Below are 15,495 nucleotides of genomic sequence, written 5' to 3' on the forward strand. Positions count from 1 at the left end.
GGATGCCAGTCAGCAAGAGAAGAGAGGACAAGTGTGAGCTAAGCAGAGGCCCCTCCGGACCTGCCCTTGGGCTTCCCGACCTGGGACTCTGCTCGTCCCTGGCTGGCATCCAGCCGGCCCAAGCGTCCTCACCTGGGGAGTTGAAGACTGGGGGCGAGGAAGGATTGAAGCCCACAGACTCCGCGATGAGTGTATTGTACGGGCTAGTGCCCCCACGGGGCTGCAGCACAGGGTTGGTCAGCAGGTGATTCCCCAATGGTACCTGCCCAAGGGAAGGAAGGGTTCGAGGTACAAGGCAGCCCAGAGACTTGGGGCGAGCAGCTCTGGAGAGAGGAGCCTGGGCCAGGGGAGACCTCACCTCGGTTCAGGGTAGGAGTGCTGTTGATGTCACCTGCCATGAAGGAGGACTCCGTCTGTTTCCTCACGGTATCGTTCCACATCCTCCGGATTCGGCTCTGGGGACACAGCCCAAACATGAGGGGATCTCTAGGAACACCCCACCCTCCAGGTTCTTGGCCCCAGAGAGACGTGCTCGCACATGCTCCCCTCCCGGGTACCTGGGTCCCCGTGTAGTATCGGGTGTTGCTCCGCATGGCGGAGGTCATGAGGGAGCCGTGCGAGCCCCCGGGCGGGTGAGCGGATGCAGCAGTACGAGTGACGTAGGCACTTGCTGTACTCCTTGTGCACCTGCGGAGGGGGACCGTCAGCGGGCAGGCCACAGGAACCCTGCGCCATCCACACCCTGGGGGCCCGGCATTCAGGCTATCATTTTGGCCCATTCTCTTTTCCTCACCGCCATCACTTCCTCATTCCTTCATTTCTTCATTCTCCAACTCAACACATCTTTAAGGAACATGTACTACAGGTACAGGGAACCTTCCTGACCCTCCTGCCCTCGGCTCCCGCGGGCTAGAATTCTAGGCTCGCACCGCTATGCCCAAATCCTGATACTGATGATGGAACCCAGACTTCATGTATGCTAGGCAAGCATTCTACCACCTCAGCCACATGCTCAGCCCTTGTGTGTGTATGGACGTTGTGCCTGCACGTATGTATGTGCACCGTGTGTGCTACGCATCTGAAGCCAGACAAGGGTTCCCCTGGACCCATTCCTTCTATCATTACAAAACCCGGTTCTTCCTAGAACGGTTTAAGGCGGGAATCTTAACACTGTGGCTCCAGTTGTCTGCACCGAGCTGGGCCTCACGTCTGGCAGGCCCCCTGCTCTGCACTCCCACCTCCTTATAAGGCTGCCTCACTTCTAGACTCTCACTGCTGGCTGAATCCCCCAGCCCCCCATCAGACTTAGATGGTTCCACAGAAGCGAGTGACCAGAGGACACACTAGACGAGAGGCCCCAGGGGACACCGAGCTCTTTCAATCCTGGCCTCCCTCCCCTGACAGGTCAGATTGTCCCCAAGGAGAGCTCTGCCCCCTCACCTTTTTCTGTAAGGCGCAGTGAAAGACAAAGATGAAAACCCCCTGGAAGGCGTTGAAGGTGGTGAAGAGATAGGCCATGACCACTGACTCCTTGTTGATGAAGAGGAGGCCAAAGGCCCAGGTGAGGCCCAGCAAGAAGAGCAGCGCATGGCACCCAGTGCCCAGGACCTGGTGGCCAGGGGGACAGGCAGTCATGGTGCTCACCAGGGAAGACAGCCCAGCCCCTAGGCCTCCGGTGCCGCCTGAAAGACCTAGCCTAAGGTTGGGGAGGCCTTGGGAAGGCCTGCTGGTTGACACTGAGGGTTGGCTCCAGGTGATGGCTCATTCCCTGCCAACTTTATCACTTTGGCCAAATTTCCAGTCCACTCAAACTCCCTTTGTGGCCGGCTTTTCAAGATGCCCTCAAGCAGACTTGCACTGAATCTTAATTGCAGGCCTGAAAGCACAGGTCAGATGGACTGCTGCACTTCCTGACCCTGTTAAGTAGGGCCTATACCATGCATAAATACCCTCCTGCTGAAAACCCCACTGCACGGCACCGGTGGGGAATAGTGCTCTGGGAGACCTCAGGGGCCACAGGGTGAGGGTCTCACTTGATGTTGTCAAGGCGGCTGGAGTCAGGTTTGAGCACTGATGAGCTGCGGACCATCTTGTGCAGGGTCACCATGAGGAATAACCAGGTTCACCTGGGTAGGAGTACAGCACATGGGCTCAGTTTCTGCTCCAACTCCCTCTTCAGGGGCCCAAAGTGCCCACTACCTGGGTCTGCTATTTGCTGTCACCGCTGTGAGGCCAAGGGTCACGGCTCGGCATGAAATGGGCTTGGACCACAGCTGCTGGTGCACTGGCCTCAGCGCTGGGGACTGTGGACTCAGTCACCCTGGTCTTTTTAGCTACTGCTCAGGCCTGTGTGTGTGTGTGTGTGATTTTAGGGCTAGAACCCAGGGCCTTTTGCACAGTGGGCAAAGTGTCCACCCCTGAGCCATGCCCTGGCCTCTCTGCTTGGTTCTGATAGAGTTTCTACACTAGTGCCTTGAAAAGCTGGCAAGGGGCCCAAGGTTAGGGTCTAGGACCAGCCTGAATGCAAGGAACCCCAGTACTTGGAGTGCCACTCACCACAATGACAAAGGAGACGGGGCCCCAATGAAGCTCCAGATGAAGTAGTTATCCACTCTCAGCCAGCAGCTAAAACGGAACACAATCAGAGTGGAGAAATACCTGGAAGGCTAGCCACCCCAGCCCTGGCCCAAGGAAAGACAGCCACTCAAGAGCCAATCAGATGAAGACCATGGGGACAACAGAGACACTCACGCCTTCTCGGTGCCATAGCTTCGGTAGTCAATGGCGGGCTGCGATGCCTACCACCAGGGCTGGGAAGCAGTAGCCGCCCAGGTAATAGTACTTGGTGCGTGAGTACTCGCTCTCAAACACCTCCACCAGCAGCAGGTAGAGGTGCACACCTTCTAGGCACAGCCAGGAGAAGGCGGCCAGGAAAAAGTAGTGCAGCAGGCCCGCAAAGATGGGGCAGGCGACCTGGGAGAGCACATCAGTAAGAGGCGGTTCTTACCGGTGGCGCGGTCCCCTCCCGCTGCCTGGCCCCGGCCCCAAGTCTGGCTCACCTCATACTGAGTCTTGTCTATCCCAACCAGGAAGAGCAGTTTCCGCAAGGAAGAGGTTGATGCAGAGGTTTTATGTGGATGGTGTTGCGGTCAGTCTGCAGGCCACGCAGGAAGCAGAAGGTGGAGATGCAGATGGACCAGACAGACCAGGGAGATGACAATGCCAACCCAGGTGATGACTGACAGTAGAAGCTCATTGATGCGGCCCTGGTACTGGGGACAGCAGGAGGGAGACACTCAGGGCCTGGCTAGTGACAGCTGCAGCGAAGGACCCAGGCAAGGCTGTGGGCCACAAGGCCCTCCAGTGCTACCCCACCCGGCCACCAAGCTGGCCCCCGCCCCTGTGCGGACAGTGCGGCCTCAACTCCTCATGCTCTGGAAGGCTTGTGGAGAGATGACAGATGGCTTCTCCAGAGTGCCTCAGGACCAGAGGGAGCCAGATGCAAGGCCTCATGCCCCAGGCAAGACTGGGGGCCCCCCAAGCCCCCGAACTGGCCTTGTAGGCATCGCCCATTGCCGTGTGCTCTCTAGGAGGCCATGCAAAGCCAGGCCAGCAGCGAGCAGGCCCGCCCAGAGCCGCAGAGCGCCGGGTAGCTTACGATCTCTCGGTGAGCCATGAGCACTGCGAAGTTGGTGAGGTGGCTTGCAGGCACATGTGGTATGGGTCTTATTGGACTCCACCAGGCGGCAGCCCTGGGTTGACCAGTAGCCCAGCATGGAGCGCTCTGAGTAGTTCCAGAAGGAGCAGTTTGCATTGAAGTGGTTCTTGGCCTGTTATATGGTGGGACAGGGTGGTCAAGACTGTCAAGTGCTATTCCTGTCCTCAAACCAGCTACGGGGACAGTGACAGGTGTGACAAGTGCCTAGGGCCCGAGGTGACCACCAGCTCTATGGAACATATGGTCCAAGCTGAAGCAGGGAAAGCTGAAACTTACTCGCAGGTGGGTGAACACATGGTGGGGGATATGTAGTCCAGAAACAGAGGATGCTGGGACCTCCAGGGAGGGAGGGGTACACCTGAGCTCACCTCCAAGTGGGCCACAGTAAAGATGACAGGGTCCATGAGGAAGACGCGGCTGGATTCCTTATTAATGGATGCTGCAATGACCTGTGAGTTCACCACCAGGGAGGCACCTCCAGGGCCACCGGTCCCTGCCTCGCCCGCCAGCTTCACTGTGGCATTCTCCGTGGACAAGAATAGGCCCAAGTTGTTGTAGAGGATGAAGACAACCTTGACCACACCTTAGGAAGATGGGCACAGGGAGATAAGAGTGGCTATCCTCAGGCACCACATTTCTCTCTGGGCTCCATGGCTCTCAGACACACTGAGAGTGGGCAGTGTCCCAGGTGAAGCAGCAACTCAGAAGTCATTTCCACAAGGCCACTGTCCAGCAGTGGCCAGGACATACAATACAGGCTGCCTCTCTGACCCACTTTTACTTCCTGTGTGACCCTGGGCAGATTCCCTAGCCTCTCTGTAATCTCAGCCTCAAATGGCACAATGACTTCTAGAGCTAGGGCTCCCCTCTGCAAACCCAGGCCTCCGCAGGGCTTTGGGATATCCATACCAGTGGCAGATAAACTGTAATTAAAAGACACCACCGTTGTGTTCCATAAAGTCAAGCTCAAGGGTGCCAAGTGGGCAGTGTGTACATGCTTTCGGACAAACCCCACGGGACACTGACCATTGCGGCTATTCTGCTTGATGGTGTTGGCGGACAGCTGGATAGAGTTCTCGCTGGGGTATTCCTGGGGGAACACCAACTCTTGCACTTGACCCTCTGTGTTCAGGACAGTCACCTCCAAGACTGTGGGGGCAGGGGCAGAAAGGGCATGCTATCAGTGTCTATCCCCAGACAGGATTCATGCTATACCATGAGGCCTGCAGCAAAATCACAGGCCCAGGAATCGGGGAACCAACATACTCATAGTTTGGGATTGGTCCTGGGGTGACTGCGGTACTCACCCACGTTCTGCTTGGCAGCCAAGAAGCGAGCGGGTTCCCTGACATTGTCGGCCAGCAGGAAGGCCCCCTCCTCCAGGACATCTAGGAGCATGGTGGCTGTGTGCACCTGTTCTGTGGCATTCATGTCTTTCCAGGACTCAAGGGCCTCTGGCCGGAGCAGGTTGTCTACTGTCTCTACCACAGCCTGTGTGTAGCAGGGACAATACACATGAGTCCTCCACATTCTTGAGTTCCCTGGGACAGTCTTGATGTCCTCTCCTCTCCCATCCCCTCACTCCCACAAGCTGTATCCCACTGAGCTCACCTTGATATAGTCCTTGCAGGTCCTCTCTCGTTTGTGCATCTAGAGACAGAGATGGAGGGAGACAGGTGGGGACTCCAAGACTGCTCCCCGCCACAGTGCTCTCTCCCCCAGAGGAACCCCACCTCTGAGGACTACTCAAGGAAGCGCAGCAGTGAAGCCCAGCAGCCCCTGGGGTGTGGTGTCCCTCACTGGCCACTGTGGGGTGGCAGCAGGTGCAGGTGCCTACCTTATTGTAGTTCTTGCCAGCTGACTCGCGCTCAATGGGCCGGAGGGCCTGGAGCTGGGCATCCAGGATGTCCAAGAGCTGTTCCATCAGCTTCACTGACGAGGACACGTCCCCAGCGTAGATGGAGCCCCGGGTGTGACGAGCCAGCTCACTAGCGATGTTGGCTGCGTTCTCCCCGCTCTTAATCTGTATGAGGCAGGGAGGCCAGGGCCTCAGGTCTACTGGGCACTGGCCGGCCCTGCCCTCCATTCCCTTTTCACACACCCCACCTGCCTAGGCCCTCTCCCTCTGCTGGCCCCCTCCCACGCAAGGGTTAGGTAACAGGAGACCCCTTGTGTCTCCCAAGCTCTTTCCTCCACTGCTGACCGGGGGCACGGGATGGCTGCCTGTAAGGGCAGCAGTTACTGGTACCTTCTGGGCTACTTGGTTGACCCAGGGAGAGGTGCAGTTGCTGAGGTCAGGGCCCCGAGGGTTCCAGAGTCCCAGAGCAGGGAGACACTGGAATGAGGCAATTCCTGTAGAGACAGATAAGAAAGTCAAAGAGAAGGAGACGAAGAGAGGCCAAGGAAGGAGGGAGGAGACAGAGCAGAGGATGAGAAGGAGAGGGACACTTGGGAAAAGGCACAAGGCAGTCCACCCTAGCCTCGCAGAGTTAGAACCTCCTAGGCAAGATCCACTATGGAAGGTTTTCTCCACTAAGCTTCTTCCAACCTTGCCTGGAACCCCCAGGGTACCTGGGCTGCTTAGCTGTCCCACATCTGTCCCGAAACTGGCTTTGCCACTTTAGTCTGACGCAGGTGGCCGGATTACCTGCAGCTCCCTGGGTGCTAGGCCGCAGATAGCACCTGTATAGCTAAGCTGTGTGTCTCCCAGCACTCACCTCGAGTTCCCTTGGGGCAAGGCCTCTCCACCAGCATGCCCTGTTGGGTAGCTGGCCACTGGACCCGCCGGACCTCTCGGGGTTCACAGAAGAGCTCAGGAGACACATGCAGATTGGGAGCTGGAGGCCGCCGGGTGCTGGGTGCTGGGGCTGTGGCTGGAGGCAGGTCAGGTCCCAGCTGGTTAATGGCACCCACTGGGTGTGTGGTGAGGGGTGCCCGACGGAGTGGGGTGGTAGCTGCAGGCGAGGCTGTGCTGGTGAGGGGTGTGGGCCGAGCTGTGGTGGTGGTACTGAGAGGTGGGGAAGTGGCTGGGCCTAGAAGGTAAAAGGGATAGGACAGGGTCACACCCATGCCTAAGACCCACCAATGTGCCTAAGCACAGGGTCCTTTGGCACCTTGATAGCCTCCTTATCCATTGAATTGGAAAGCTGTCCTGGGTCCCTGGCCTTTCTGTGCTCAGAGGCACGCTACGTTCATCAGACCATATACTCGGAAGAGGGTAAAAAATGTACTACTATGCACCAGAAGGTGTCTCTCCCAGAACTGGGACTGGACATGTGTGTCAAAGTGTCTGGATGTAATCACCTCTCATCTGTGACACACTTGATTGTGGGGTCTGGAACCTGGGTGCCCAACTCCCCTTCTGTAACGGTTGGCTAAGGCTCTCCAGAGTTCTGGGGATGCTCTAGGTTAGTGATGGGAACATCAGCTGGAGTTAAAATGAGAACACAGCAAGTGTCTGATTCTGCATCCCCCTAAACTACCCCAAACTACTGTGCCCAGGCAGCACAGGTCACTGGGTAGAGCCCAGAATCCTGGGGTTCAATCCTCAAGTAAGATAATCCCTCAGCCGCGCAGTGCACGGGTTTCGCCTGTAAAACAGTGCGATGAACCTCATGCCCCGAGGACGACAGGCACACCGCGCAGGAGCAACGGCGATGAGGACAGCGTGTGCCCCGAGGACGACAGGCACACCCCGCAGGAGCAACGGTGATGAGGACAGCGTGTGCCCCGAGCCATGACTCGCTTTACCTCCAATCCTCAGCAGCGCACAGTGAGCCTGCATTCTGGTGTCAAGGAGTGACAGATGCTAAGAGGCCCGCACCCCTCAAAACCCATCCTCACCAGCACTGGGGTCTGGGGGTCCAAACTCCAGGCTGTAGCGCACCACAAAATAGTTGTTCCACACGTACAGCTGGTTGTCCCGGGGGTTGTAGTCGACGGAGGACACAAACTGGTAGGGGTTGGGGAAAGCGAGACTGACTGGCTCCTCGCGGTTTGCATTGGTGTTGAAGGCGTAGTCCACGCGGTTGCCCGCCGCCTCACTGTCGTCATCCACATACACGGAGCGCAGCACATAAAGGACTCCGCATACCATGAAGGCGTTGGAGGCCGAGCGCTTATCGTAGCCCGTTTCCCATGTGCCCTCGAAGCGTAGCGTGTAGGGGTTGAGCTGGCTCACCACCAGGCGCCCGTTGTTGCCCTCGGTGGCATAAATGACCCATAGCCCATTCTCATCCACCGCCAGGTCAATGTCGGTCTTGCCTCCCCAGCGATAAGGCGAGGTGTCATGGTAGTTGGCTGTGTTGATGACTGTCTCACCGCTCTTGATGCGGGTCCGCAGGTCATACTTGACGATGTTGCGCGTGCGCTCCTTGTTGTAGAAGACCGCGCCATCGTAGACTACAAAGCCGGTGCCATCCACACGGTTGGGCAGTCGGTATGTGGTAGTGTGGCGTGCAGCCACATAGTCCTCCCATGAGGCATATTCAGTCAGTGTGTCCGTGCGGTAGGGTATCCAGGGCATGACGTAGATACGGTCACCTGCCTGCAGCGGGTCCTTGCACCATGCACCAGACTGGTGCTCTGACTCATGCGTGGAGGTGGGCTCCAGTACCTTCTGCAGTGTCCCTGGGCACACGAAGACTGGGCCGGGTGGGTAGGTAGGCAGGGAGGAGGTGGGGAGGGGCAGAGGCAAGGAGAGAGGGGAGAGAGAGGCAAGTTGGTCACATGGCGAGGGGAGGAAACCATGCTGTCCCCCTCCTGCTGCTGCAGTCATGGTTGCTTGGTCGGGCTGGTGATGGGAAGGGGGTTTGTGGGCGGGGAGTCCCGCCCTGCCCAGCTGCCCCTCTCCCTGGAGCTGTGACCCCTGGAGACCATCAAGAGCAGGGTTAGTGTGGGGAGGTGGTGCTCTCTTCCCTTCCTTGGCTGCTAGAGACCCCACAGGCTGGGGACAAAGGATTCGGCCAGAGCTCTCCTAGACTGGGCTCCAGGGGGTAGGAGGTGGGGACCCCTGTTGCAGTGCAAGCTAGCCTCAAGGTTCAGGTATCAGCACCCTGGCTGGCCTCCCTTCTCTCCCTCTGTGGAAGAACTAGGGGCTGGGATCCCATCCTTCACCAACCATGCAGGGATGGACTTTTTAAAAAAACTTCACTTTCTTCCTCCAAAAGCTGCAAGGTAGAGTGATGTTTCCACACCCACTCTGGCAGGGAGGCTTAGAGCTGTCTATTCTCTCCTCAGGTCCCTGCTGCTGTCTGAGCTCCCCTCAGCTGGTACCCGTCAAGTAGGCAGCGGAGGAAAAAATGGAGGGAAGCAGCTCCCAGGTTAGGCTAGGGAGAAGTCCAGCTCTGCCCCAGCCGGCAGGGTCTCTGGTGGGGTCAGGTTCAGAAGCGCACATGGACACTGGTGTACAAGGGTGGAGTGGGGACATGGAGAAAGACAGGACTCCCGGGACATTTGGGGTGAGGGAGCTGCGCAGAGGGAAGAGAGACAAGGAGGGTTGTGTGTGTCCACAAGTCCTGGCTCCAAAGGAGACGTTCTGGAGACCACCTGGGAAGAGAGGGTTAGTGCTGGCAAGGAGAGAGGGGGTGAGCAGAGAATTCACTCCAAGGCCCAGGCCCGACTGAGAGCCCCTTCCAGGGGCAGTCCCAGGTCCAGCTCGGAGGGGGCAAGGGAGGGAACCAGGTGCTAGGATAAAGCCCCAGCCCACCCCAGCCAGCCCCCCACCTCCCCTGCCCCGGACCCCGATTTACCTGTGACCATCCCCGGCTCGGGAGGAGGGACCAAGGCAGCGCTGATGTCAGAAAGGTGGGGGGCCCCGCCCCACCCCCCCATTCCCTGAAAAGAGGAAAACCTCAACTGCATCTCGTTGGCACCACTGGCCTGCCCACCCTTGCCCCTCACAGCCCAGCACCACCTGTTCCTAGCCTACCCTAGTGATCCAGCAGGTCAGTGTGGCCCACCCTCTCTTCTTCCCTGAGCACTGTGGGACAGACAACCTTCCCTTCAGGAGGGCTGGCACCTCCCTCTCATTTCTCCATGATAGAACCCACAGGCAGGCCAGGGCTGTAGGATGTGTGTTTGTGGGTCTATGGTGAATTCTCTGCTCCTGCTTGGTCCATCACCAAAGCAGCTAGCCCCAGGGGCACAGGGAGGGCTGCGACGACTTGGCACCAGCATGGTGGGCAGCTTCAGTAGTGAGGGACCTCTGGGTAGGAGCCAGGCCTAGTGCCTATTTCTAGCCTGGCTCATCAGCAGGCTAACTTGGTTAGAAGAGGGGAGCAATCTGTAGCCAGCCCCCCCCACCCCCGCACTAGGGCAGCTTGGCTTTAGGTCCCTAGGCCCAAGGCGTCAGCAACACAGCCTCTTTAGCATGAGTTAACCCTGGGCTCTAGCCCTGGCATTCCCATCAGTTATGTCTGTACCCTCTGACCAGACTACCTGGCCCCCACCCTTTTTTTCTGTTCCCCAGGTCCCTCTACCCCATAAAAACCCCTGCCAGGGGTGTGTGCTCATAAAGAGGGCCTGAGCTGGTCAGAGGGTACCAGGGAGGAAAAACACAGTTAGAGGTCATCCCAAGGAAGGGGAAGAGATAAGGAAGAGTCTGCTAGGGGCCTTGGGCAGCAAGGACCCCACCTCAGCACCCAGCTCCCAACATCTCTTCCCTCCCCCAGCCCGACCCAGAGAGGAGATCCAGTGCCGGAGTTCCAAGCCTGCAAGAAGAGTGGCTAGTGCAGGGCTGACTGAGGAGAGCAAGGGAGAGGCTGCCCAGGCCTCTGAGATGGGCAAGGCGGGAAGGAGAGGGAGGGGAGCAGCTCAGAGGGACCCCGCCCACCTCCCCGGCAGGGGCCCTCCACAGACCACCGTAATTTCAAGGTGAAAGGGACCCTGAAGGCCATGTCATTGTTCGTCCATTGCCTCCTGCCTTACCACTAGCCAGGCACCCTCCACTCCCTAGCCCATAACAGACAGCCACACCTACTACCATGGGGCTCCCTGCAAGAAATTACGGGGCCTGTGGAAGTCCCCAGAGCAAGTCTGTGACCCCCGCCACCCCTCCCTGGTCCTCTCCCACATCAGCCCGGAAGAAACCCTGACTGCAGCTTTGCAAGTGTGCCGAGACAGAACCCACTCCCACCCTCTCCAGGAGGCCCGCCCCCAACCCACCCCAGGGCTTTGGCAGGCTGCCCCCTCCCAGGGGCTTGGGATGGCTGACAACCCTCCCCAGGACTGGACCCGGCTGGTCAGAAAGGGTGGAGGGTGGAGACTTGTTCTCTGTGCTCCATAACAGCTCTGGGCCTTGGAAACGCCAAACCAGAGGAACTGAGGCCACCAGGAGCCAGAGAGAGAGGAGAAATCTGGTCCCCAAAGGAAAGAGTTCCCTCCATCCCACCACCCTCTACCAGAAACACTTGGCAAAAGGTACAAGGGGACAGGAAAGGAGAGAGAGGAGGGAGAGAGTAAGAGGGAGGAGGGCAGGAGAGACAGAGAGGCCTCTAGCGGTGCCTGTGGAAGCTGGGGAGTCCCTCCCTCCCCACCCGCCTGGATGCTTACACATTTCTCCTAAGGAAGGCAAAAGAAATGAGAGATGAGGTCAGGTGCCCTGCAGGGACCAGGGACCAGAAGAGGTAGAGAGAGAAGTGAAGAGAGAGAGAGAGCGAGAGAGCGAGAGAGCGAGAGAGCGAGAGCGAGAGCGAGAGCGAGAGCGAGAGCGAGAGAGAGAGAGAGAGAGAGAGAGAGAGAGAGGTGGAGGAGTGGGGTGAGTCTCTTGCCCAGGCTCAGAGAGGAGCTTCGGTGAGTATCTGGAGGGTGGAGAAGCCCATGGCCGTGACCTTGGCCTTGGTGGTGCTGCAGCACCAGGCCCAGCCCAGCTGTGCTGGGGGGACACCGGGGCAGGGATCCCTGGACCGAGTGGGGGGGGAGAAGAAGGGGGGGGGGGGCGGGCGGGCCACATGAGTATGGACAGTGGACGAAGTGTGAGTTGGGGTCGGCAGTGGTGGTGACAGTGCGTTTACCTTTCTGCTCCACTTCTACTTTAAGCATCGGAAGAGAGAGAGAAAACAAATTGAAAAAAATGTGCAAGAAAAAAAAGAGAAAAAAAAGATTAAATCGCTTTCGTTTCTTTTCTGGCCACACGCCCCCTCTTCCTGCCTTTCCTCCGCTTTCCCAACCCCTTCCGTAGCATCATCTCAGCCCCCACCCCCAAGTCCCTTTTTCTGGGGGTGGGGTTGGGTAAGAGGGTGCTGAGGAGACAGTGAGAAGGGGCAGGGGAGACACACGGGAGGGAAGAGACGAAAAGACTGCTATGGTACAGACAGGCAGGTCGACAGGACCCTCAGGCGGGAGGGCCCCGGTGTAGAGGAGCCCCAGCTAGGAGTTGAACTCTGGCTCGGGTGACACCAGGCAGTGGGGATATAGGAACCGCAGGGCTCCTCTCCACCCTGTGTGCTAACCCCCTGCTAGAACCAGGGGCTGAGGGGAGGGATTTAGTGTCTCTGGGGCCTGAGTACCCCTCCCAGCCGAGAGCACAGGCTGAGCCCCTTCCCCTCTGAATAGGCCCCACCTGAGTCCAGCTGTGTTCCCCTAAGCCCTCCGGACCCCTGAAACGCACAGAGAGGGCAGTAGAGCCAGACACAGAACAACAGAGGCAGGCAGGCAGGCGCCCCTGGCCTCGGACAGAGCCAGGGTAGGGGAGACAAGAGGCACAGAACTGGAGGGGACACAGACTGGGCTGGACAGATTGTGGCAGACAGGCTCCTACACTCCCGGGGGGGGGGGGGGGGGGAAGGCTCAAGGTTCAGCTGCTCTGCCCAATCCACCAAGGGCCCAGGAGCCCTAGCTGCACCCTGCCCTGCCCACCGCCCTTGATGACGCACGGGTGGCACCTGGGGAGGAAGGGAGAGTTAGGCTGTGCTCAGCTGCAAAGCAAATCCAGTGTTAGTCCAATGTCTGGGGTTTCCACACTCCAGTGATCCCCCAACTGTGGGATCCCTGCCCCCCACCCTGCCCCCCTTCACCAGCACTGGGGTCACCCCAGCCTCTAAAGCCCAGGGCCCTGTGGCTGACCAGACCCTCCAGGCACCCTGCTTGGGTTCTGCAGGGACTCTGGCCCCCCAGCGCCTTGTCCAGGACCCAGCACTCAGGATATGCTCAGGGAAAGTCATGAAGCATCATGTGTCTGGGTTCTTCTTAGCTTTAGTTATTCCTGAACCCCGATTATCTGGGGGGCCAGGAGATGGTTTACCTGGGCTGACTAGCTCTTGCCTGACCAGGAGCACCTGTGGCTCGCCCTGTCCATGACCTCCACCCTGTGCATGGGCATGGGCATGGGTGCAGTCTGCAAGGCTCAGGTCTGCGTTCTCCTCAGTCTAAAGCTGGCATCCCTGCCCTGCACCACTTCAACCCCAAAGCCCATCTTTCTGGGTTGTGCTCCTGGACCACACAAGGGGGCCCAGGGCTCTAGGTCTCTACGCTCCATCTAAGGATCTGTGGCCTCTTCTTTTTTCTCGTATCTTGGTTTGACCTTTGAACCTGGACCAGGAACTTTTCCAGCCTCGCGTCCTGTCTGTTCTAGAGAATTGTGTTCATTATATGTTGCTATTCCAGTGACCATGACATTAATCGTAACTGGTTAGAAGTGAAGTGTAGTCACAGTGACAGCAACCAGTGCTCATGAAGGCGCGGGAACAGTGCAGGCCCTTGCAGCCAGGCCTTCCAGGACCCTGTCTACAGCTGGGGAAACTGAGGTTCAGAGAAGTGAAGCCACACAGAGGGGGCCATGCAGCTGCCACTCCCTTAGAACCTATGGCCCGGGGCACAAAGCAGCTTGGGTCCCATGCTGTCGCTATTTCTCGAAGCACCCCTCCCCCATCACAGGCGTTAAGAGGCTCAGGTGGCGGGAAGGAGCGTCCGTACCATCACTGAGCACATCCTGAACCAGGCTCGGGGCTGGGTGCTGGGGGGTGAAGTCGCGGACTCTGCCTTCGGGGCTGTGCTCCTGGGAGCACTCTGGCCGCAGGGCCGAGTGCTTGTCACTCCCGGTCTCCAGGACTCACGCCTCCGTCTGCAGCACCCGGAGAGATTTTAAGTCATTTGCTGCAGGTTTCAGAGCCAGACAAGTCAGGAGCCACAGCTGAGCCTCACGCCACCTGCCCAGCCCTCTGTCCTAGACACACGTCACTTCCCACCTCCCTCCCTGCTGCCCCAGCTGCGGATGGGCAGTGTCCCCAGTGCTGTGGGGAGGCTTCGGGGGAGCAGACGGGCATCCCCCTCAGGCGGTGGAAGGCGGCCTCAGGCACTGAAAGGAAAGGGCGGAGACTAAAAGGAGAAAGTTACACAAGCAGTGAGCGATCCTGTTCGCCCGCCCGTCCTCCTGGCTTCACCTGCAAGGAAAAATCAAAGGTTGGAGGGGTGGGGCGGGGAAAGCTGGGTAGGAGGGGAGAGGAGGCAGAGTTAGGAGGTCTCCTGCTCCCCTGCCCCCTCATTTGGACACCCCGAAGGTCCTGCCTCCTCCCCTTTTGCCTAGAGGCCCTCCCTACCTCCGGGCTGGCTATGTGAAGGCAGGTGAGAGGACAGAGGGGTGATGGAGGGAGAGAGTGGGCAGGAAGACTGGTGATGCCAGGGGCAGGTGCTGAGGATGAGCAACCCTGTCTATCTGCCCCCCTCAGTCAGATGTAGGAGTCAGGCTCTTGGCTCCCCAAAATCATCTTCTTGGGGGCACTGTCATTCCAACATGGCAGTACTTCCTTTGCAGATAGGAAGTGTTCTCAGGGTAAGCGATAAAGCAACCAATAGTTAGGAACCTTGGAAGATGAAAGCTTTGGCTTTCATGATGTGGAAGGGGCAGGAGGGGGTGTGTGGAGAAAGTCAGGTGTGTCCATGGTCAGGAGGAGAAAGCGTGTGAAACAGGAGGGTGGGAGAGCAGCTGGAGGGCCAGAGAGAGGGGCCAGCATGCTGTAGGTGTGTGGCTGCGAAGGGCTTGAGCAAGTGAAGGACATGTGAAGGAGCAGGAACGGGCAGGTGACTAGAACTGAAGATGCCCTACAGGAGGGACACATCTGTGTGGGAAAGCAGCCACCAAATGTGGCAAGTGTCTGTGAAAAATATGTGTCAAAAGTGGGAGTGAGCTTGCTAGCTTCTGTGCCCAGCCCCATGGATGTGTGCACACGTGTGCACATGTGTGCTGGATCAAGATGCACCAGGCTCCTTGCTCTGTGGGGGAAGGGCCCGAGCATGAGGAACAAGGTGACTCACTGTAGGGGACACAGTCGTACTGCACCTCCAGGTACTTGTAGGTTCCAGGACAGGGGTCAGGAAAGGCGTCGGAGCCGGCCACCACCACACACTGGGTTCGGTTATTGCACCTACAGGGACAGGAAAATTGACTCAGACCCAGAAGGCTCCAGGTCAGAAGCGAGCGCACAGCTCCAGGCCGGAATGTGTGGGGACAGGTGGGGTGGGGTCTATTTTGCTTCCTGCCTGTTTTCTTTCCCACAGCCCTCCACAGTTGTGAGGCAGGGTCTTCCCGGTACATCTTTGGCATTTTCCTTTAAATTGAATTAAAAGCCCCCGTGCCAGTCACTAAAAACACACAGTATCACATGTGACGGGCACCTTCACAGAAGACTGAGTGCCTGTTGTGTCTACCTTGGCTCTTCCATGGACACTGCCACACTCTGGACACTGACTGAACCTGCAGCAGCACAGTCAGGAAGAATCCATGGGGGTCCCCTGACCCCAAGCCCCTGCTAGCCTCTCAGGGGTCTGGCTAGTATGGAAAA

The 15,495-nt window shown here is 58.3% G+C and overlaps 1 protein-coding gene and 1 pseudogene across 1 annotated transcript in view; both read right to left on the bottom strand.

The window, feature by feature from the left end:
* LOC128104606 (adhesion G protein-coupled receptor L1-like) overlaps positions 1–2,124 on the bottom strand; it is a 2,328-nt pseudogene extending 204 nt beyond the window's left edge.
* A 639-nt stretch (positions 2,125–2,763) lies between these two features.
* The window catches only part of LOC128104719 (adhesion G protein-coupled receptor L1-like), a 34,358-nt gene continuing 21,626 nt past the window's right edge, over positions 2,764–15,495 (bottom strand). Inside the window, 16 exon segments of the mRNA XM_052729732.1 lie at positions 2,764–2,973; positions 3,060–3,098; positions 3,100–3,129; positions 3,131–3,196; positions 3,198–3,272; positions 3,659–3,703; positions 3,705–3,830; positions 4,087–4,301; positions 4,745–4,867; positions 5,026–5,209; positions 5,330–5,368; positions 5,556–5,741; positions 5,967–6,070; positions 6,436–6,750; positions 7,562–8,362; positions 14,969–15,078. Coding sequence (XP_052585692.1) covers positions 2,779–2,973; positions 3,060–3,098; positions 3,100–3,129; positions 3,131–3,196; positions 3,198–3,272; positions 3,659–3,703; positions 3,705–3,830; positions 4,087–4,301; positions 4,745–4,867; positions 5,026–5,209; positions 5,330–5,368; positions 5,556–5,741; positions 5,967–6,070; positions 6,436–6,750; positions 7,562–8,362; positions 14,969–15,078 — 2,653 coding nt within the window. The 3' untranslated portion in view covers positions 2,764–2,778.

This window comes from Peromyscus californicus, unplaced genomic scaffold (assembly GCF_007827085.1).
Source record: "Peromyscus californicus insignis strain IS unplaced genomic scaffold, ASM782708v3 Scaffold_8__1_contigs__length_139910024, whole genome shotgun sequence".
Lineage (NCBI taxonomy): Eukaryota > Metazoa > Chordata > Mammalia > Rodentia > Cricetidae > Peromyscus > Peromyscus californicus.